Genomic DNA, 23,369 nt, shown 5'->3' with positions numbered 1-23,369 from the left:
CTGGGTCCAATTCAAGGTGCTGGATTTGACCTTTAAAGCCCTTAATGGTTTGGGGCCTGGATATCTGAAAGACCGTCTGTTCTCAAGGGTTGTTGCCCACTTGACCAGATCATTGGAGGGGGATCTGCTCCTTGTGTCAACAGTGAGAGAGGCTCGGTTGTCGAGCACACAGGACAGGGCCTTCTCAGTCATGGCCCCCCAGGCTTGGGAATGCTCTCCCTCCTGGCATCTGCTCCTCAGCTTGCATGACAGTTTTTTCGGAACAAGTAAAGACATGCCTCTTCACCCAGGCTTTTGAATGAAAGTATTGTGTTATTGTTTTTTACTGCTGCTGCTTTGTGTTATGTATTATTGTTATTGTATGGGTTATTAACTTTTTATAGAGAGATTATATTTATATTTATATTTATATTATCTCTACTTTTGTACAAGGCGTTTTAATTTTTGGGACCATCTGTACCTTTGCATTTGAAGGATGCCTTGTTTTAATGATATTGCAAGCCGCTTTCAGATTATTTTAATGAAAAAACGGTATATAAACTGACCAATAAATAATCAGCTGGAGACCTCCGCAAGAGCTAGAGAAAACTCTGGATCAGTATTCCCTCTAACACAGATTCCCAGATGTTATTGACTAAAATTCCCAGGATTCACAGCTGCAATGGATTTTGCCGGAGATTCTGGAAGTTCTGGTCAACAACATCTTGGAATCCCTGTCAGAGGGCACACTGATTGCAATCATATTTGCATGAAAGAAAGAAAAAAGGATGATAGCCTGAAAGCTGAGCGATACCTCTTTTCCATCTCTAGGAGGATAAAGTAAAGTGTGCCGTCGAATCGGTGTCGACTCGTGGCGACCCCAGAGCCCTGTGGTTGTCTTTGGTAGAATACAGGAGGAGTTGACCCTTGCCTCCTCCCGCGCAGTATGAGAGGATGCCTTTCAGCATCTTCCTATATCGCTGCTGCCCAATATAGGTGTTTCCCATAGTTTGGGAAACGTACCGGCGGGGATTCGAACCGGCAACCCCTGGCTTGCTAGTCAAGTCTTTCCCCTGCTGTCGGCCTTGTCAAAAATCATAATGAACATTTGTCCCCCAGATCAACGCTACACGACTTTGGCCCTCCTGGTGGCTATAGGCCACCTCCAGCCTCAGAAACAAGATGCCTCTGAATCCCAGTTGCAGAGGAGCAACAGCAGGAGAGAAGACATACCTTCATCTCCTGGTTGTGTGTCTTCCCAGAGGCACCTGGTGGGCCAATGTAGGAAACAGGATGCTGGACTGGAGAGGCCTAGGGCTCGGTCCAGCAGGGCTCTCCCTATGTTCTTATGTTGGACGACAACTCCCATCATACCTGACAATTGGCCACTGTGGCTAGAGAGGATGGGAGTTGTAGTCCCCAAACAACTGGAGGGCCAATGTTATACAGCCCTGCCCCAGTCCAGATGTTACCAATAGCCTCAACTCAGTTCAGTTGCTCCCTTTGAGTTCCATGGGACAAAATAAGGTTGCAATTTATTATTTGCTATTGTTTATTTGTTTGTTTATTTATTTAACATATTTGTATTCCGTCCAAAATGCAAGTCTCTGGGCCGTTTACAACACAATAAAAACCACAAATCAAAAGGTGAAAACATTGCAACAGTTTAAAATTTAAATGGTTAAAATTATTAAAACTCAAGCTATTAAAATTTGCAAATAAGACTGGGGGAAACCCTCCTCTCTGAGACATGGCTCTTCTGCAACATATGGCCCTTCAGGGAGGAGAGCTGGTCTTGTGATAGCAAGCATGACTTGTCCCCTTTGCTAAGCAGGGTCCACCCTGATTTGCATTTGAATGGGAGACTATATGCTTGAGCACTGGAAGATATTATTATATATTATGTATTATGTATTGTGTATTGTGTATTATTTATTATTTATTCAATTTCTATACCGCCCTTCCAAAAATTCTCTTTAAGGGATGGGGCTGCTCTGGGAAGAGCACTTGCCTTCTTGCATGCAGAAGGTTCCAGGTTCCCTCCCTGGCATCCCCAGATAGGGCTGAGAGAGACTCCTGCCCGCAACCTTGGAGAAGCCGCTGCCAGTCTGGGTAGACAATACTGAGCTAGATGGACCAATGGTCTGACTCAGTATATAGCAGCTTCCTATGTTCCTAGGTAAAGCACAATGAAACATTGATGGAGGTATATCATATATCTACATCCATATCATGGGTGTATCTAAGGTAGGGCAGGCAGGGCACGTGCCCCAGGAGCCACTTGAAGGGGGGAGCAATTTTTTTAAATTAAAAAAAAAAAATTAAATGACTGCCAAAAACAAAATGGCCACCTCACATGCTCAAATGTCCTCTGTGAGGCCCTAGGCCGTGCCAGGCCTCACAGAGGCCATTTGAGCATGTGTGGGGGCCATTTTGTTTTTAGCAGCCATTTTTTTAAAAAAAATTGTTAAAAATGGCAACTGCACATGCTCAAATGGTTCCTGCGAAGCCCTAGAGGCCAGTGGGGGAGTGGGAACCTTTGTAGACCCCCCCATGGCCTTTAGGAAGCCCCCCAAAGAGGCTACAGGTAATTTTTTAAAAAATAATATAATACAGTGGACCCTCGACTTACGAACTACTCGACATCCGTAGTTTTTGACTTACGAACGACAAAAATGACCGGAAGTCGTTGCCGGTTTAGATGCGGCTTCCTCGACTTACAAATTTTTAGATGCGGTTTCCTCGACTTACGAATGTTTCCAGACCTCCGTGGGTGCGCTTTTCGACTTACGAAAATTTCAACCTACGAACGTGCGTTCGGAACGGATTAACTTCGTAAGTCGAGGGTCCACTGTATAAGTAACTGTACACATATTCAGTTTGGCACTATGTACAGAGAATCAGGGCTTGTGAATACTGAGCTGAAGCTTATGAGCTAGGATTGTATTCATTGGCTCTTACTTTGCTTCTTGTGATAAGTGAGTTAAATGTGGTCTTAATAATATGGCTATTAATGCTGAGTTTGTCTTTGAATCAGTGTGAAATCCTTAGTATTAAGGCCCACTGGGAGTTTCTTGCTCTCTTTTTCTCATTTTAACTGTCTTTCTGAAATACTAGAATATATTCCAAGCAGTGACACAGTTTACTCTGCATATCTTTTAATTATTTTCAGAGTATCTGGGAAAAGCCAAATTCTCAATTTATTTTTACAACTCATGCAATAGTGATGCTGCAATGCATAGTAGATAATTAGACATGCACTTCTGTTTAGTTTTCCAAGTACACCTCCACATAGTATTTGGGTATTTCATGAGCCCCAGCGTACTGAAATTTGTAGTTTTCCAGCATTTTTGGTCTGGCTACGTCCACTGCTAAATAGTTTTTGAAATATTAAAAGATTAACAAGCTTGATTTGTATTTTTGAGCTGATATTATGGTAAAGTTATCTGAAAGATGGGTGTCAGATGTCGGACAGGGGGCGTAATTTCAGTGCTTGCCCTAGGCACTATTTCCCCGAGATACGCCTCTGATCCATATCTCTCCATTCCCAACTTTCTGTCAAATTCCCACTGTCACACTCTAGTGTGACCAAGATTAGACACTCAGCATCACAGTTCAGCCACTTCCTTTGAGTTCCATGGAACAAAATGAAGTTGCCGTTTGCAGATAAGCTCGGGAAAGCCCCTCCTCTCTGCTGGAGACCTTGGAGAACTCCTGTCCATCAAAGCAGGCAGAGCTGGGCGACATGGTCTGACCCGGTATGAGCCAGCTTCCTACGTTCCTTCTAGATTATTAAGGGGTTTAGAAAGAGATGTGGCAGGGTTGCAGGGGATCAGCTCAGCACTTCAGGTGCCCAAATGTCCTGAGCCAGCACTGGAACAAGCATGTTATTATTATTTCTGTAACGGCAGGCAGCCAGACAAGCTCAGAGCCTATGGGACTGTTATGCCCAAAATTCTGAATTTCCAAGAGTGGATTCTACCGCCCTCTAGTGGCAATCTAGAGACAGGAAAAGGCACCGCTATTTGCTCACTCAAATAAATCAGAGATTTTTTAAGGAGGCATAGAGAGCTTAACCAAAGTGTTGTTGTTTTTAAATTAGAAGGTCAAGCAATACTGCATAGCAAATGCTTGCTGTAAGACATAAGGAGAGTGAGAAGCATCTTATTTATGATTTCACTTCATTTCATTTCAGTACTGATCATCCAAAAATGGGTTCGGGCGGCTTCTCCAAGGTTGCAGGCAGGAGTCTCTCCCAACTCTATCTGGAAATGCCGCCACGGAGGGAACGTGGAACTTTCTGCCTGCAAGAATGCAGGTGTTCTCCCCAGATGGGCCCTATCCCCTAAGGGGAATACCTTACAGTGCTCACACATATAGTCTCCCATTCAAATGCAAACCAGGGTGGACCCTGCTTAACAAAGGGGAATCTCCCCTTTGAATCCGGCATTAAGGACAGCCTGCACAGCCAATCACAGCAAGAGTTGAAGGAAAAGCTTCCTCCTTCAACTTTGGTTGAGGGTAATGTAGTCTGCGGTCCCAAATCCGGATACAATACAAGCTGCATTCAACCTCAGGTAGCAGTGATGAAACTCACTACAAGCCGAGAGTTCGAACTGGAGTAACAAAAACAGAACTTTGGGTTGGTCACTGCACATAACTAGAATTGCATGCATTCACACATAATGGTAAGCAAACTTCTATTCCCCCTGCCCCAAAAAACTCCGATTCCATGTTACATACAGATTCAGCCTATATGTAGATCTATATCTCATCACAGGCTAAAAAACAAGAACAGATCTGTTTTGACAGTGAAATATAGCCTCCTTAACCAAACAAGCGGAATATAGTCTCCAGCAACTGAAAAGTAAAGTTGTCATCATTGCCAGCTAAGACAAATCCTGTACTGCAGGGGTTCTGAAACTGGGGTGCCCGGAGGTTGGACTACAACTCCCTTCATTCCCCACCACTATGAGGACAGTGGGAGTTGTAGTCCAACCCCATCTGGGGTGCCAAATCTAAGGACTCCTGCAGTTCAGGAAGTCTAGGTCTCACTGAACACGTTTCACCCATCTCAGGCTGCTGTGGGTTAACCAAGATATTTTCAGCGGCACATATGCCGATTCCATCACACAAATCTTTAAAGCTTATCAAAGACTACTTTCTCCATGCCCCCACTGTCGCCATTTGCAGCCTGTATAATTCTTAACCATCATGATCTTCTTATGTATAAAAACACACAAAAGGGCCTCTCTTCCCAGCTTTCCTGTTAAACCCAAAGATGATTATACACTAAACCCTCAGCATATGGCTCTGTGCAGAAGTTCCAGCTCAGCCTTCGACAGATTAACTCCCTCGCTGCAACTTGGCCAGGACAGGTTTGGAGGGACATCTGCAAGGAGGCACCCACAAGCCCCACCGGGGGAACTGAGCCAAGTCATTGTGCAACAACTGTACTACTCAGAAAAGCAGGGGGCAATTCTGTGAAATTTTAGGCTCTTAGAATCAGCTGGATGAGTCCGGCTTCTGAAGAATCTCCTTCTCCTTCTCCTTCTGGTTGATTGACTGAGTGATTGATTGAGTGAGTGCCGTCAAGTCGGTATCGACTCTTAGCGACCACAGAGATAGATTCTCTCCAGGATGATCTGTCTTCAACTTGGCCTTCAAGGCCTCTCAGTTCATGGCTGTTGTCATCGAGTCCATGGCTGTTCATGGCTGTTGTCATGTTGTTGTTGTCATGTTGTTGTCCATTCATGGCTGTTGTCATCGAGTCCATCTACCTTGCTGCTGGTCGTCCTCTTCTTCTCTTTCCTTCAACTTTCCCCAGCATTATGGACTTCTCAAGGGAGATGGGTCTTCGCATAATGTGTCCAAAAGTAAGATAGTTTGAGCCTGGCCATTTGTGCCTCAAGTGAAGATTCTGGATTGATTTGTTCTATGATCTATTAGTTTGTTTTCCTGGCTGTCCATGGTATCCTCAAAAGTCTTTTCCAACTCCAAAGTTTAAAAGTGTCAATGCTTATTCTATCTTGCTTCTTCAAAATCCAGCTTTTGCATCCATAGTGTCACGAGGAAAACCACTGTCCGAACAATTCTAATCTTTGTAGGTGTAGACACGTCAAGGCATCTAAATATCCTTTCCAAGGCTTTTATTGCAACCCTACCAAGTGCTAGTCTGAGGCGTATTTCTTGACTGCTGGATCCTTTACTATTGATGGTCGATCCTAAGTTACCTGCTAGCTAAATTCTGCTAGATTTGGCAGTTCTGAGAGGGCAAATGCAGGATGCAGTATCAGCTTGCAGGATCCAGCTTCTGAGAATTCCCGCTTTCTTTCATTCATTCATTAATAAAATTAATAGTAATAGGAGGAAGAGGAAGAAGAAGTTTCTATCTCTGTGGCGATTAAGATGGACTTGAAATCATAGGGCACACAAGACCTCAGAAGCCAGAGAAGAGTTGCTAAATTTCAAGAGTTGCTAAATTCCGAGAGCTGCTAAATTCTGAGTTGCTAAATTCCAAGAGTTGCTAAATTCCAAGAGTTGCTAAATTCTGAGGGTTGCTAAATTCCGAGTGTTGCTAAATTGTGAGGGTTGCTAGATTCTGCCATTCTGAGACAGCAAGGGCAGAATATCAGCTTGCCAAATCCTGTTTTCTATTATTATTATTATTAGCAACTGAGGGTTGCTAAATTCGGAGGGTTGCTAAATTCTGAGAGTTGCTAGATTCTGCTGTTCTGAGACAGCAAGGGCAGAGTATCAGCTTGCAGAATTCTGTTTTCTATTATTATTAAAGTTTCCAGATTCTGTAGCTAGTGAGATGTACTTGAGGCACAGGGGCAACACCACCTATTGAAGCCTCAGAAGCCAGATTTTGGAAGAAGATTTTGGCTTTTGGGGTGCAGAATGTGCGGGCCCTTTGGGGAACAGCATGTAGGATGACATCTTAACTTCTTACACCCACTTCAGGGGTGCAATTCCAGAGAACAAATAAATGTCGAGGCTATATTTTGGCACTGTTAATGCACCCTGCAGGAACTGGTGTCCTAGGCAACTGCCTAGACGGCGGGCGGGCGGACTGCCTTCCGCACCGGATTCCCCTTTACAAGTCTTTATCCCCCAAACTGGTTTGGCCTGGTTCGATGGTTGGACTGGACCTGGTTTGGGAGGACACGGAACCGGGCCAGGCCGAGGCCTAGTTTTCCATGCACACCCCTAGTTAAAAGCAAAAACACCTCCATGAAAGAAAATTAAAGAGAAAGGTTGTGTCACAGCCTTCTCCTTGCTGTGCTAGTTTTGTTTTTGTTTGTTTTTTACTTGCAAGCAGGTTTTCAAATATAGCAGGAGTGCCCAAATTCAGCCTTTTAGCGCTTGCTGGACTATCATTCCCATCATCCCTGAGTATTGGCCACTGCGGCTGATGGGAGTTGTAGTCCAGCAGTATCTGGAGACCCGAGGTTAGGAACCCCTTCATGAGAACTCCACCCCCTCAGTGTGCTCTCCAAACTTGAAGAAGGCTTTGCCACAGGCTTCAAAATCACAATTCACGCATGCCGCACACTCTCACTCCATCCGAGTGAGAGCGGAGAGGCGAGTTCTCTCGGGACCCGCCTTTTGCACCAAAAATGCTTCCCCAAGGAGTTCACCTCGAAACAGAGCGAGTTCCCCCTGTACAGTCACGTGTTCCCTCCTCGCAACTCACGCCGCTCCAACTTTACAGCAACAACCATTCTAATTCAATTATCAACTCTTCAGATATTCCTGCACAGCTTTGAACTTCTTATGCGGCATTTGGAACCAGCACAAGGCTGGCTTGGCTTCCTTATTACACATGCTGGGTTCTTCTTATCACAGCGATGGCGTTGAGTACAACTCCATCCTCACCACGGGCCCTTGGTGAAGACGTGTGGGAAGTATTTCCCCATCAAACCGCAGAAATAAGAGGCAATATTTTCCTTCTTCAAAGAACACTCTCTTAAGGACCAAAGGAAACAGACAACTCCTTTTCTCCCTAATGAGGGAGATGTGGATTTGATTTTCCTGGGAAACTGCCAAGTTCTCCTTCGATATTCCGCACAAAGAGAGCAATCCTGATCTCATTTTGACACTGGCTAATACTTCAGTTTGGTATAGAAATAACCAGGAGATGCCGTCAGCTTTACGTGTCCAGTCCAGTAGGAGAGAAGAGCTGGTCTTGTGGTAGCAAGCATGACTTGTCCCCTTAGCTAAGCAGGGTTCACCCTAGTTGCATATGAATGGGAGACTAGAAGTGTGAGCACTGGAAGATCTTCCCTTCAGCGGATGAACCCATTCTGGGAAGAGCAGAAGGTTTCAAGTTCCCTCCCTGGCAACTCCAAGATACAGCTGAGAGAGTTCCTGCCTGCAAACTTGCAGAAGCTGCTGCCAGTCTGTGTAGACAATACTGAGCAAGACAGACCAATGGTCTGACTCAGTATATGGCAGCTTCCTATGTCTCTGTGTTCCTAAGTTGCATTGACCAGGCAAAGTCATTTTGCATAGATTACACTTATGAGAAAGTTCGGGAAATGAAAGAGTTTTAAATTAACGTGCTTCCAAAAGGGAAGCACGGTTTGAAATGAGTATGGTTTCAACTGCAAACATGCTTCATTTTATTGAATAATTCCCACACATAGTAAATTTGAATCATCATCAATGTGAATCTGAGAAAGATCTTCTGCTTCTCTTGGGCGTCATGTTGTTATTGTATGTAGGTATGTATGCATGTATTAATAGAAATTATTGTTATTATTAACAATAAAATTGTTGTTGTTGTTATTCTATTCTATTAAATTTTTACATTGTCTAAACCAGGTGGTTCATATAAATAAAAACATATACACACAAAATAAATAACCCATTAAAACGAATTAAAAGCCATTGAAAAATCACCAAAGGCCAGGCTAAAAAGACATGTCTTTAGAGCTCTTTTAAAGGCTGCTAACAATCATAAGCCTTGCATATTTATAAGGAGCACATTCCGCAGCGCAGGAGCAGCTACAGAGAAGGTCTCGAATCGCTGCCAGGCGAGCTGGTGGCAGCTAGGGGTGTGCCCAGAACCAGCTGGCCCAGTACGGTTCGAGTCTGAACTGGACCTGAACCGGACCAGGCCAGTTTGGGCTGGCGCACCCTCAACCCTCACCACCTCGGTCCGGTCCGGTCCATGAATTTTTATTATTTAAAAATAATTCCATATGCCGTCTCTCCTTTGGCAGGGAATCCTTTAAGTTCTCTAAATAAATAGGATCAGCCCTGGTCCTCTTTCTCGCCAAGAGCAACACAGACGGATTTCCCTAAGAACCTGAAAGCCACACAAGGCAATCCAAGGCTGACATCTGGTGGGGTTTTTTGCAATAGCTGCTCCTGTTCATGCAAGAAAGAAGGATCCTCTAGAGCAGGGATTCTCAACGTTGGGTCCCCAGATGTTATTGGACTTCAACTCCCATAATCCCCAGACAAAGGCCACTGGGCCTGGTGCAGCAGGGGTGGGTGGGAGTTGTAGTCAGACCACAGCTGGAGAGCCTCTGCTTCCCACCCCTAATAAAAATGTAACCTCTATTTTTAAGGGGCTCATCTTAAATTCAGTTATCTTGTACATACAGTATTGATAAGCCAAGCCTGCCAGAGCTGCTGGGTCCAGATAATTTTACAGTATTTACTCAAATAGAAGACGTCTCTCAATTTAAGGTGATCCTTGATGCCTCCTGCATTTACCTAGCAGGAACAGAACCTAAAGGACCTGAACCCACCCCACCGCCATGCCAATTTCTAAAACCAATGCAGTTGGGGGGAGAACTCGTCTTGGATCCTGAATAAGTGCAGTATTTATTGTAGCTTCATTTCCCTTATACAGGGTTTTACGGGGGGAAAACAAAATTGAGCTCCACGAAGCCTCTGGGTCCCTCTCTCTGGCCAGGCAGTCTCATTCCCAATTCCAGCCATGAAGGACTCGGTCAGGGGCCAAGCAAGTAAGTACACTCTGTATTTGGCCACCGCAGGAGGGGGACGGATTGACACCTCTAAGATGCAGAGGCAGCGCTATAACTGGGCAGGCAGGTTCTGGGAGCCTCCTGCCTTACCCCTGCCCACTCCGGCCAACGTCACGTCCAACTCCGCGAGGGAGAAGCAAGAAAACACCCAGCCGACAATGAAGCCGGCTAGGAAATGAGCTCCTGAGGACCATGTGGGTCCTTCCAGATGCTGGCCACACCCCCTGCTTGTGATGTCACAGGTGACTGGTGCATGTGAAGGGCTGCCAGGGAGAGGAGTGAACACAAGCGCACTCTCCACCTGCCAAGATGTCACCATGTCCAGGCTCCGGCGAGGTAGTAGGGGTGTGCGGGGAGCCCGTTTGGCCGGTTCGGTTCAAATTCAGACTGAATTCGAACCGACCCAGTCCGGTTCTGAGTCCGGCCGAACCGAATCTGGTCCGGTTTGGCCACCGAATTGGGCCGAAACGGTATAAAAGTTGGTTCGGGGGATATACTCGTAAAGGGGAATCTGGCAAGGATTCCCATTTACAAGTAAAGGGGCATTCCCAATACAAAGGCCAGGAGGAGAGGGGGGAGAAAAGGTATTTAGTAACTTCTCTTTGCAGGTGGTGGGGATGGTGGAGGTGGAGGCTCCTCCAACCCCCACTGCTGACCTCTTGAAGAACAGTCTGATTCAGGCCTCCACGCATGCAGAGGAGGTCGCGAAAATGGCAGAGGCCCGAACATATCCGTATCTGCTTTGCATGTAGAAGGTCCCAGGTTCACTCCCTGGCATCTCGGAAGGGCTTGCTGCCAGTCTGTGTAGACCAGGGATTCTCAGCGTTGGGTCTCCAGATGTTATTGGACTTCAACTCCCATACTCCCATAATGAAAAGCCCCTGGTGGCGCAGTGGTAAAACTGCCGCCCTGTAACCAGAAGGTTGCAAGTTCGATCCTGACCAGGGGCTCATGGTTGACTCAGCCTTCCATCCTTCCGAGGTCGGTAAAATGAGTACCCAGAATGTTGGGGGCAATATGCTAAATCATTGTAAACCGCTTAGAGAGCTTCCAGCTATAGAGCGGTATATAAATGTAAGTGCTATTGCTATAATCCCCGACCAAAGACCACTGGGGCTGGGGATTATGGGAATTGAAGTCCAATACCATCTGGGGACCCAACATTGAGAATCCCTGGTGTACTGAGCTAGATGGACCAATGGTCTGAATCAGTATAAGGCTGCTTCCGATGTTCCTGTCAGTCGTGAGATCCAGATCAGCTGGCTCTTTGGAGATTTGGGATCTGCCGGCTGGCTGGCCACAGGATCTCCCTCAGAGGACCCACCAGGTGCACAATCGGGGGCGGGGGGGGTCCCTGACACACCATCAGCTCCTGCCAGAGAGAGAAGGAAGACGGACATCCTACAGTTGCTGTCTCAGCCTTGGGTCTCCAGCTGCTGTTGGACTACAACTCCCATCGTCCTCTTTGTGGCTGAGGATGATGGGAGTTGTAGTCCCACAACAGCTGGGGACCCACCTTTGAGAACTCCTGTCCCAGAAGACACATTCTTGGTGTCTGGAAGCCAATTGCCTCATTAAAACGGAGGCCGCTCTCCACACGAAGAATGCCGGCTTCTTACTTTTCTGCCAAATCTCAACAGACGATGCAATCTTTGCCAACGTTTCTTTTCTGTATAGGGATCTGGGGCGGGGGGTGGAGAAACGGGCCATTCATCTCTTGGGCCACCACCAGAATACCAACTGCCTTTTTAAAAAAGGTGCTTTCATTCAAAACTGGGCAACACGAATAAACACACGGATGTGGGTTATAAATCTAATTCCAAGATATAAATATAAATCTGTTATCCCTGCTAATTGGGCAATATCCCCGTGAACCGGGCAAAGAGGCACCTTTTAACATGGTGGTTCTCTTTTATTTAGCAGGGGGAGAATAACTGGCCCTATCCACCCCCAGCACAGCATCCCTCCAGTGGCCGTTGCTGGTTTCTTTTCTTATGTTTTTTAGATTGTGAGCCCTTTGGGGACAGGGAGCCATCTTATTTATGTATTATTTCTCTGTGTAAACTGCCCTGTGCCATTTTTTGAAGGGGAGTATAGAAATCGAATGAACAAACAAACAAATAAATAAATAAATAAGAAAGAGCCAGCGTGGGGTAGTGGTTAGAGTGCTGGACTAGGACGGGGGAGACCCGAGTTCAAATCCCCATTCAGCCATGAAACTAGCTGGGTGACTCTGGGCCAGTCACTTCTCTCTCCGCCTAACCTACTTCACAGGGTTGTTGTGAAAGAGAAACTCAAGTATGTAGTGCACTGCTCTGGACTCCTTGGAGGAAAAGCGGGATATAAATGTATGTATGTATAAATAAATAAATGTAGAAACTCGGAGGCATGCACGCGCATACACACACACACACACACACGACAATTCAACACTGAGATCTTCACTGTTTTTCAACTGGAGGCAGCTTGAGCAAAAAAATCTTCAGTGCGAGAGCCATTTCCCACTGTGCTGATCTCTCAGCACAATACTGTGTTTTTCTTGGTGCTGAGAGGCTCCTTAAGAGAGACGGAGGCCTCCCTTAAGAGCTCTAGGGGGAAAGCCCGAGGTAGGGTGACACTTTCCAGCAGTCTGCGTACGCCTTCTGTGATGGGGCACGGGCTGTTTTCCTTAAAGGAGCTCCCCACCACCACTGCAGCACTGCATGATGGGAATGGCCATCTCTGCATGGTACCAGGGAGACTGTACAGAAGATTAAGCTTTGGCCAAAGCTTCACGCAGCCATCCTATGACCACCTGGACCCTGTTCACCCACACCAACCTTTGATCAGCTGAATAAGATTGGCAGGAAATGGGGTTTTCGTTGCATACCTTTCTCCTTATCCCTACTATTGACCAGGGAGGCCAGAATAAATTATGCAAAAATAGGCAAATGATGCAAATTTGCACGCCCTTAAACTGATTACAGAATCCAGCTTCTTGCGGCCAATTTCCACGATACAATTTTACAAGGAAACTCCAAACGACCACAGAGGAAGAAAATGCCAAAGCTAGATCAACAGTTTCATTTATCTTGTAAAAACGGTGGGTTTTTACATTTTTAATTCCTCTGGAAAAATAACGGCTCATTCTGGCCCCCCAGCCCCAGAGCACGTTTACCATTAAACACCACTGAAAAAGGAGTTCCCACCAGCTGCTCCCAGAAAAAAGCCTAAAATTAAAAGAACAACAAATCAGTAGAGTCACTTAGTTTCACTTGTTAGGATGGTGGGACCCCCAAAGTCCCCGAATCGAAGTCGAAAACTTTGAATCGGATCGAAGTCGGCACAGCCCTCTGGTCCCAGGCTCCGGAAAATGTAGAAAGAAAGCGACAGTTGAGATCACAGGGAGCGGAAAATGTCACCGGAAGGCTGCACTGGCGGAAGCAGAGACCATTTCTCTCCAGACTGTCTCTCTTCTGGCTTTGCTGGCTGGCACCCATCCTGGACGGAGGATTGTTTCTCCATGGAGTGGAGATGCTGGGCCCAAACCCGCTGCTTCTACCCTTCACTTCTTGACGGAAGCCAAGTAGGCAAACCAGAAGAGGGCAACCAAGTTTCCAAACAGCACTTGGAACTGGCAAGGGAAGAGGAGGAGGAACGTTGGGTTGAAAGGAATCTGGATTTAGATTGTGAGATACATACTACATAATACAGAAGGAACACTGGGGTACCCACAAGACTCAAGGTAAGGAACAAATTCTGCCTTCAGCCCACAACTGCCACGTTATCCAGTTATCTTTATTTTAATGAATTAAAAATAATATTAAATTAATCTTTCTTTTTAGATTACCGCACAAGGTCATAAGAACATAAGAAACATCCCTGCTGGATCAGGCCCAAGGCCTATCGGGTTTGGCTTATCCTGTTCCTTACAATGGCCCACCAGAGGCCTCTGGGAAGCCCACAGGCAAGAGGTGAGGGCACGCCCTCTCTCCTGCTGTTGTTCCCTTGCAACTGGTACTTAAAGGCATCTTGTATCCGAGGCTGGAGATAGCCTATAGCCACCAGACTAGTAGCCACTGATAGGCATGTCCTCCATGAATCTGTCTCAGCCCTTCTTAAAGCCATCCAGGCTGGTGGCTGTCATCACATCCTGTGGCAGATAATTCCACAGATTAATTCTGCACTGTGTGAAAAAGTCCTTCCTTTTGTCGGTTTCAAATTCCTGGCCGTCAGTTTCATGGAATGTCCCCTGGTTCTAGTGTCGTGAGAGTGTTTTTATTTATTCTAGTGTTTTAATATATTCATAAATGATCTAGGGGTAAGCAGCGAGGCGGCCAGATTTGCAGACGATACCAAACTCTTCTAGATAGTGAAATCCAAAACGGATTGTGAGGCGCTCCAAAAGGGTCTCTCCAAACTGGGGGAGTGGGCGACAAAGTGGCAAATGCGGTTCAATGTTGGCAAGGGTAAAGTGATGCACGTTGGGACGAAAAACCGCAAAGTCAAGTATATGCTGATGGGATCTGAGCTGTCGGTGACTGAGCAGGGAGGGATCTTGGGGTCGTGGTGGACAGCTTGTTGAAAGTGTCAACTCAATGTGCGGCAGCTGTGAAAAAGGCCAATTCCATGCAAGGGATCATTAGGAAGGGGATTGAAAATAAAACGGCTAATATTATCATGCCCTTATACAAAACTATGGCTGCAGCCACACTTGGATCCAGTGTACAACTCTGTACGCAGAATTTCATACAGTTCTGGTCACCACATCTAAAGAAGGACATTGTAGAACTGGAAAAGGTGCAGAAGAGGGCAACCCAGATGATCAGGGGCCTGGAGCACCTACCTTATGAGGCAAGGCTACAACACCTGGGGCTATTTCGTTGAGAAAAAAGACAACTGCGGGGAGACATGATAGAGGTCTATAAAACCATGCATGGTGTGGAGAAAGTGGACAGAGAGAAATTCTTCTCCCTCTCCCATAACACTCGAACCAGGGGTCATCCCATGAAATTGATTGCCAGGAAATTTAGGACCAGCAAACAGAAGTACTTTTTCACACAACAGATAATCCACTTGTGGAATTCTCTGCCACAAGATGTGGTGACAGCCAACAATCTGGATGGCTTTAAGAGAGGCTTGGATAACTTCATGGAGTTGCATCCATACATGTAACAATATCTTAACAGCTGCAAATACGGTATGAGTGTCATGCCCCCCCCCCAATCAACACCTGCCAAGGGCAAGATCCTATGAGAAAGAGCACCCACTCACCTGCATAGGAATGTAGTTCAAGTTAATAAACTGGACGGGCGTCCACACTTTCCAGTTCATTTTGAGAGCGGCCCAGTAACTGGACTTCATCCTCTTGATGAAAGCCGAGGTATTCTTCCCCTGAAACGCAAATGGAAACACCTGAGTAAAAGAGCTCCGAGAAGGAAGCTCCTCCCCTCACAACAACCCTGTGAGGTAGGTTAGTCAGAGGGATAGTGACTGGCCGGAGGTCACTCCCTGAGCTTCAAGGCTGACAGAATCCCCCCGAAATCCTTCTTTGACACTCTAGGCGGCTTCCTCACACAAGATCATTCCTCCCACCTTAACACTTGCAAGGACACAACTGAAAATGGCACGTGTGTGCGTGTGTGTGTGCGCACCTCCCCGAGCAGTAGTGCACTGACAGGGCGGGGTAGAAATATTTCTAATAAATAATAAATAAATAATGAACAAGAGCACTCATCGCCTCCCATCCAAATGCAAACCAGGGCAGACCCTGCTTAGCAAAGGGGACAATCCATGCTCGGTGTCCACAAGACAGCTGTGCAAACCGACTTCGTGGGAAAGCGGCACAGCCAAGGCAACACACAGCAAGGTTCGCATCCCTCCAGTGCTGCCGGATGTCCGATGGTTTGTTCACACATGCAGACTGCCCCCCACCACCACTTGACACCCGTGTTCCCTGGAAGAGGGATTCCCGGCTGTTCTTGACGACACCCCCGCCCCGCAATGGGAGATGTAGTCAACAACAGCCGGGAATCCCTCTTCCAGGGAACACGGCGTGGCCAAGAAATGAACTCAGGTGCACGGACCGGTCCGAGAGACCGCCAGAGAGGAGGACCTACCTCCAGCAAGCTCATGATCAGGAAAAAGAGGGCAACGAAGGCTGGTGCCACCAGTAGCCGGTCGACGAGCAGCTTCTTGACGATGGCAAAAGGCACGTCAGAAGGGATGAGGCGCTCCAAGTACAGGTAGAAGTAGTGACTGAGTGGCCCCGTGAAGAAGAATCTAGTCGGCCAGGAGAGACAGAAATTGCCCCACTTAGGAAGCTGCTGGAGACGGAGTCAAACCCTTGGTCCACCGAGCTCCGGGGTTCCCAGCCCGAAGTATGCCACCTGCACTACAACTCCCATCGCCGCCAGCTGCAATTCACTGGCCAGGGATGATGGGAGTTGTCGTTCAGCAAACGCTGGAGGCGCACAGGTCGGAAACCCCTGACCTAGCTCAGTATTGCTAAGAGGCTCGTGAACGCCATCGGTTGAATCGAAGTCTCATGTGGGTTACCGACCTTAGAAGTCGCCTTAAGTGGGGCAGTGGGGAAATGCTTGACTGACAAGCAGAAGGTGGCCGGTTCGAATCCCCGCTGCTACTATGTCGGGCGGCAGCGATATAGGAAGATCATCTCATACTGCGTGGGAGTTGGCAATGGTCAACCCCTCCTGTATTCTACCAAAGACAACCACAGGGCTTCTCTGTGGGCGCCAGGAGTCGAAATCGGTTCGATGGCACACTTTACCTTTACTGACCTTAGGGCAGGCCTGCTGCTCAACTTAGCCCCCGCCCCCAGCAGTTTTTGGACTACAATTCCCAGAATCCCCTGTCTGCCCATTGCCCAGATCCATCCCGAGCAGACAATTTTCCTCCTGGTCTCGTCGTACGTACCCATAGATGGCAAATCTCAAAGGCCCTCGCAGGTCCAGACGTTTAGACGGCTCTCCTTTTCTCGGGCTCTTCTCGGTTATCTGCGACAGAAGACTCCCGAGGGCCGACAGAAGAGCACTGCGGGGAGAAAGGAAGAGAGAACGTCTGAATCCGGCCGCAAAGCGGGAAGAGTCAAGCAAACCAGCCACTCCCATCAAGGCAGAGAAACTGGGTGGAAATGGAATCACAGGATGATGGATCTCTCAGCTCCACCCTGCCTGGAAAACTAGCTTTCACTGCCCACCGTTGCCACCACTCCTTAAATACAAAGACAGACCAAAACTCTTCAGCAAATGAACAGATGGTTATCCCCAGGGAAGGAATTGTGTAATAATAAAAACGCCTGACTCCTGCACGGATCAATACCCCAGGATCAGCACCTGTGCAGAGGAGTGCCATTTGGAAACACTCTCAGGCCTACACCTCAAGAGCAAAACCAGGGGTCCCGAACCTTGGGTCCCAGATGTTGATGGACTACAACTCCCATGGGCCAAAGGCCATTGTGGCAGGGGATGGTGGGAGTTGTAGTCCAACAACATCTGGGAATCCCTGGTTGTTGTTTCCTGTTCAGACGTGCCAAAAAATCTGAAAGGTGGCAGCAGGGTTACCTAGGGAGAAGAGCTGGCCTTGTGGTAGCGAGCACAAATTGTCCCCTTTGCTAAGTGGTGTCTCCCCTGGTTTGCATTTCAAGGGGAGACTACATGTGAGTGCTGTAAGATATTCCCCTTAGAGGATGGGGCCGCTTTGGGAAGAGCACCTGCCTACTTGCATGCAGAAGAGCCCAGGTTCAATCCCGGGCAGCATCTCCAAGATAGGGCTGAGAGAGACGCCTGCCTGCAACCTTGGAGAAGCCGCTGCCAGTCTGTGAAGACAATACTGAGTGAGACGGACCAAGGGTCTGACTCAGTAGAAGGCAGCTTCCTATGTTCCTAGAAGAAAGGCAGCCATCACAAGGCAATATGAGACTTAGCAGCCGGTTCAGAAGGAGGAAGCTCAGTACATCCATAAGAACTTCCCTGCTGTATCAGGGCCCCCAAGACCTATCTAGTCCAGCATCCTGTTTCCCACAGTGGCCCACCAGATGCCTCCGGGGAGCCCACAGGCAAGAGGTCTGTGCATGCCCTCTCTCCTGCGGTTGCTCCCCTGCACCTGGGATCCGGAGGCCTCCTGCCTCTGAGCCTGGAGCCAGCCTATGGCCATCAGGACTAGTAGCCACCAATAGCCCTGTCCTCCATGAATTCATCTCAGTTCCTTATAAGAAGGTAAGCGACTTGGTCCCACAGAGCTTTACCCTCACCGAGCCACATCGGTGAAGCAACACAGCCGGATCAAAGCCACACACACACACACACACACCCCATCGCCTCCAAGACAACAGCAGAGGAGCTGATTCAGATCAGATGGGCACATACCCCAGGAACCGGCCATGTATACAGGTGTGGCACCTGGCAGCCCTTCCCAATCACAGGTGTCTGCTTGCTGAACAGCTCAGGAGGATGCACAGCCAAGTCAGAGGCACAAAGGTGTAGCTTCGCTCCAGTGTCCCTTCTTTCTGCCCACTGCCTGGCAAACACCAGCATGGGCCCTGCTGGATCCGCCCCCCCCCCCCCCAGTCAGCACAGGCCAAGCCAGTCTCCTGCTCCCTCCAGTGGCCAAGCAGACGGCCTCAGGAAAGCCCACAAGCAGAGTGCAAATCTAGAAGCCCTTCTTGGTCATTTCTCCCTAGTGGCCACTATTCAGAGATAGACTGCTGTTGGAAGGTGGAGGCTCCATGTAGTTACACAAAGTTAGTCAAAGGGCGGGCATCCTGTCCCCCACAGTGCCTTTGGGAAGCCCTCGAGCAGGAGTGGAAGGCAGCAAGCAGGGTTTGGAGGCAGACTGCCACTGAACATGGAGGCTCCACCATCGGTGAGCAAATAAATCTTCCTTATTGGCACTGGGAAGGGGGATGAATATCGCTGCAGAGGGTTCGCCCACAGAGGCCTATACTGGTCGGGGGCACCTAGGGCAGCTGGCGTGCAGGCCAGCCTCCCAACGTCCTCAGGCACACTGAAACCAAAGGCAGACTTTCGAAAGAGCCCTAAGCAGGAATCCCAACCCAACTCAATAGGACTTGCTCCCTTGTAATGTGTTAATGTGTTGCGGGTTTTTATTGTATGCTTTAAACCTCTGCTGTGATCCACCCAGCAGAACAATTTGTTATGGGGCAGCCTAACAAAGTTGCTTTTATGATTTATTATTATAAAGGCACTTTTACTTCTGTGGCTTTCGGTTTCAGCTTGAAAAGAGCAATTTAAGGAGCTGGGCTTCAAATCGTCTTGAGATGCATTGTGCAAGGCTGTCTGTGTATATGTGTGTGTGTATACACACACCACACACACACCACACACACACACAGAGACGGACAAACACTCAGAGGACCGCTGCTCCCTAATAAATGCAGTTTGGAAGGACAGACCTGCAGCCCGATCCTCCCGAGGACGTTTACTCAGCAGTAAACGCTGCCAAGGGGGACCCGATTCGCGGAGCAACCAAGCCAAAGATGGATCACAGCGTTAGGAGTCCATCGAGAGCAGCGCATTTACTCAACGCGACTTACTCTAAAGGAAGCCCCACTGACCTCGGCGGTTTCTTTTACTCGCGAGCAGCGCGTCTGAATTCGCAGCCCCGAAACCCACTCCCCCAGGCTGCTGGGCTTCCACGGGGGGTGAGAGGGGTGGCTTACACCCAAGGAACGGCAGCCGCGGATCGCAGCCCTTACGGGGCCCGATCCCCGGCCTGTTTTACTCAAGAGGAAACCCCCCTCCAACAAGTTCAATCGGGCTGGCCCCGCAGCAAATGCAACCGCGGATCCCAGTCCTGCGGGAAGCCCGAGCCCTGAGCATGTTTACTCGGGAGTAAGCAAGCCCCGAGGCGTCCGGGGAGCCTTACTCGCGCGTAAGCGTGCATGCACACGTATCCCTCGAGATGCACACACACCTGGACACGGCTTTGGTGAGCACCGGGTAGAGGCGCAGCAGGAGCAGGTAGCGCACGAGCAACTTCTGGGGCAGAGGCCCCGATTCGGGCTTGGACAGCACCGGACTCATCGCCCAAGAGAAGCTCCAGGGGACTACTGCGCATGCGCCAAGCGAGCTCCTCACCTCTTCTTCTCCTTGTCCTCCTCCTCCTCCCAGGCCCGCCTCTCCCCTCCCCACCGTATCAGCCAATCAAGAAAAGGGAGGCTGATACTATGTAGCAAGAGCGAGTGGGGCGAGTGGACGCAGGGGGGCGGGGCTAAAGGTCTTCGTGGGCGGGACGGAATGGAGTGGGCGCGCAGCTTTCCTCCCATTGGTTGCGAGGCGGGGTTTTTTCCGGACGCCTCGACGTGATGGGTGGGAGCTCCTCATTGGTTGGGAGGCGGGGTTGTTCGAGACGAATCGTTGTGGTTGGTGGGAGCTCCCAGAAGGCGGGGGAGGGGTCGATCACCGCCAAGAGAACGCCTATCAGCCAATCACAGGGGAGAGTAAAGAGGGTGGTAGGCGGGGAGTGGGGGGGAAAGGAGTGGTTGGCTAGCCGGCTGAGTGGAGGGCGGAGAGCCGAAGATCAGGAACGCCCCCAAGGGGGAGGCCGCGAGCATCCGAAGGGGCGAGAACCCTCTCTCCCATTGGCCTCGGCTGGAGGGCGGCCCCAGAGCTCAAGCTATGATTGGCGAATGGTAGATGCGGAGGTTGGGTCTTGGCTTGCTCTCGCGAGATTTCGTTCAGCGCGCCAAACTCGGAGAGAGAGCCCAGGGGAAAGGATGGCTGCGAAGAGGGTTGGCCGCGGTCGCGGCAGCGCTTGGCGTCGGTGGGCTCCGGAGACCTCCGCGGGGGACGCTGAGGGGGAAGCCGCGCCCAGGTAAGCAAGACCCCATAGCACCAGGAAAGAAGTGCCCCCAGCATGGGCAGAGCTCTCCTAGGAAGCTGCCACCTACCGAGTCGGACCTTTGGCCTCTCACGCTCAGGATTGTCTACTCTGACTGGCAGCAGCTCTCCAAGGTTTCTGGCAGGGGTCTCTCTCCCAGCCCTGCTTGGAGAGGCTGCCGGGGCTTGAACTTGGGACCTCCTGCTTGCAAGCAGATGCTCTGCCCCCGAGCTTTGCTCCCTCCAGCTCAGCCCTGTGTGGACTGACTGGCAGGGGTCTCTCCCAGCTGGCATGCCCTGTCATTTATTTCTCTATAGTCAGTGTGGTCAGACGTGTGCTGTTGTCACATTTCATATTAAATCCCAAACCACCCAGTAAGCCAAACCTTTTTAAAGCTCCCTTTTCCTGAAGGGATGTCATTGCTTAATGCAACGAGGAAGGATGGTCGCTCAGTCGAAGAGCATACTTTGAATGCCGAAGGTTCCAGAGTCACCCTTCAGTATCGCCGGTTAGGGCTGGGACAGATCCCAACCTGAAGTCCTGCTGGGCTGCTGCAGGTGCGTCTAGGACAGGGGTTCTCAACGTTGGGCCCCCAGATGTTATTGGACTTCAACTCCCATAATCCCCAGCCCCAATGACCTTTGGTTGAGGATTGTGGAAGTCCAATAACATCCGGGGACCCAACATTGCGAATACATGATCTAGAGCAGGGGTTCTCAACGTTGGGTCCCTGGATGTTTTTGGACTTCAACTCCCATAATCCCCAGCCCCAGTGGCCTTTGGTTGGGATTGTGGGAGTTGGTCCAATAACATCTGGGGACCCAACCTTGAGAATCTCTGATCTAGAGAATACTGAGTTAGATGGACCAGGGGTCTGACTCAGTGCAAGGCAGCTTCTGATGTTCTTAGTTTACTTATATAGCTTCTAATACAGAGCAATAGGGACACTGAGAGTGGCGTTATGCATTCTGCGTGTGGTCGGCCTAGAGAAACAAACTGAGGCTGCATCCAAGCAAGATGGAGGTCCACCTTGTGGGAGGCTGGGGCTTCTTCCCAAGTAGGCAGTGCGTGCTGACATTTCTTCTGTTCTCTCGCCCCAGGGATGACGGCGCCTCCCTCTCTGCCCTCCGCCGCTTGGAGCGCAGCCAGTGGATGGACAAAATTGATGGACAGTTTGGATTTGAGAGGGTGAAGGAGCCGGGAGAGAGAACGGGCTGGCTGATCAACATGCACCCGGTAGGAATCTCCAGCGTTCCTTCTGGTTGATGGCATCTCTCAGAACAGCTCAGGTAGCCGTCAAAGGGTCATTGTAAAGAGGACCATGGAGATCAACTGCTTCCATTGTTTGATACCATCTACAGCAGCTGGACGAGATCATTTGTTTAGAAATCTGATGTTGTTACTACTGTTGAACCACTTTGAGAAACGTTATGGTTGAACAGCATAATACAAATATTATAAAATATATACAGTTTAGTTTCGTTTGTCAACGTTACAACAACGAATATTTAACCCAAGCAGAGTGTTTTTCTGAGTCTATCAAAATGAGTTGTTTCCTGTAGTTGTCAAGGGAGGCAGGGGGAGTTGTGTTTATGCACTGAGAGTGGTGGGAGAACAGCTGGATGTTAGGAGCATTTTAGTATGGCTTCTTTGAAGGTTTAATATGGAGAGGGAATGTTCTTTGCTGTTGTCTAGGGTGGAGACAGAAAGTGACCTTTTCAAAGCGAGGGTTAGGTTTTTTTCTGCCTTTTCTTCCCCCTCTGGCACCCTATTGGATCCCCAGCCCAGTCCTTTTGGGAGGGGGAATTGGGGCAATACCCCAAGTGCCGTTGTTTTATCCCCAGCATAGTAGGGCAATCCCTGAACTACCACAGCTTCGCCTTTCTCACCACCCACGCCCCATTTGTCCTGATCCCTGCACTCCCCAGGGACATCCCTGGTAGTCCCAGTTGGAAAACTACCAAATCAGATTCAACACTTGTCCATGCCCAGGGCTGCAGAAATCCACTAGTCTGCTAGTCTGTGATAAGTGAAAAATGATGCCCGACAAGTGAAAAAAGTCTTGATGCGCAATATACCAACATAGCTTGTTGAGTAAAATAGTTTGTCTGGCTGATCCAAGATTTCTGATTGGATCAGAAATGATCCAATTTTTGATCCTGCCCCTCCTAACTTGGCAAAGAGGCACCTTTTAACATGGTGATTCTCTTTATTTAGCAGGGGGAGAGTAACTGGCCTTCTCCACTCCCAGCACAGTACCACCAGTGACTGTTGCTGGTGTCTATCTGATGTTTCTTAGATTGTGAGCCCTTTGGGGACAGGGATCCATCTTTATTTATTTGTTATTTCTCTGAGCCATTTTTGGAAGGGCGGTATAGGAATCGAATGAATGAATGATCATTTTGATCAATGTTGGCTCATAACTAAGCCAACACTTCCTCACCCAGGCCTGTTTACAAGGTCTCTTATGACATCACAATACACACCTTGACACTCAAGTTCCCAGTCTGCCTTTATCTGCTTTTAGTCAAGACACCATTTGATGTT

The 23,369-nt window shown here is 48.7% G+C and overlaps 2 protein-coding genes across 3 annotated transcripts in view; one reads left to right on the top strand and one right to left on the bottom strand.

Moving 5' to 3' along the window:
* Positions 1 to 13,032: 13,032 nt before the first annotated feature.
* PXMP2 (peroxisomal membrane protein 2) lies at positions 13,033 to 20,115 on the bottom strand. The gene is made up of 5 exons (XM_053279177.1): positions 19,917 to 20,115; positions 16,899 to 17,015; positions 16,082 to 16,244; positions 15,237 to 15,356; positions 13,033 to 13,596 (listed from the first exon to the last, which is right to left on the bottom strand). Exons 1-5 carry the CDS (start codon positions 20,024 to 20,026, stop codon positions 13,528 to 13,530), a joined length of 579 nt encoding a protein of 192 aa, XP_053135152.1. The 5' UTR covers positions 20,027 to 20,115; the 3' UTR covers positions 13,033 to 13,527.
* A 433-nt stretch (positions 20,116 to 20,548) lies between these two features.
* POLE (DNA polymerase epsilon, catalytic subunit) overlaps positions 20,549 to 23,369 on the top strand; it is a 66,775-nt gene continuing 63,954 nt past the window's right edge. The window contains exons 1-2 of one of the 2 annotated variants that reach the window (XM_053280337.1): positions 20,549 to 20,816; positions 21,923 to 22,058. In XM_053280337.1, coding sequence (XP_053136312.1) covers positions 20,632 to 20,816; positions 21,923 to 22,058 — 321 coding nt within the window. In that variant the 5' untranslated portion in view covers positions 20,549 to 20,631. Of the gene's footprint in view, positions 20,817 to 21,922; positions 22,112 to 23,369 lie in introns of both variants that reach the window. The other variant, XM_053280339.1, reaches the window with a different exon arrangement.

This window comes from Hemicordylus capensis, chromosome 15, assembly GCF_027244095.1.
Source record: "Hemicordylus capensis ecotype Gifberg chromosome 15, rHemCap1.1.pri, whole genome shotgun sequence".
Taxonomy (NCBI): domain Eukaryota; kingdom Metazoa; phylum Chordata; class Lepidosauria; order Squamata; family Cordylidae; genus Hemicordylus; species Hemicordylus capensis.
The sequence above is the reverse complement of the archived record's forward strand: the minus strand, read 5'-3'. Positions and strand labels throughout refer to the sequence as shown.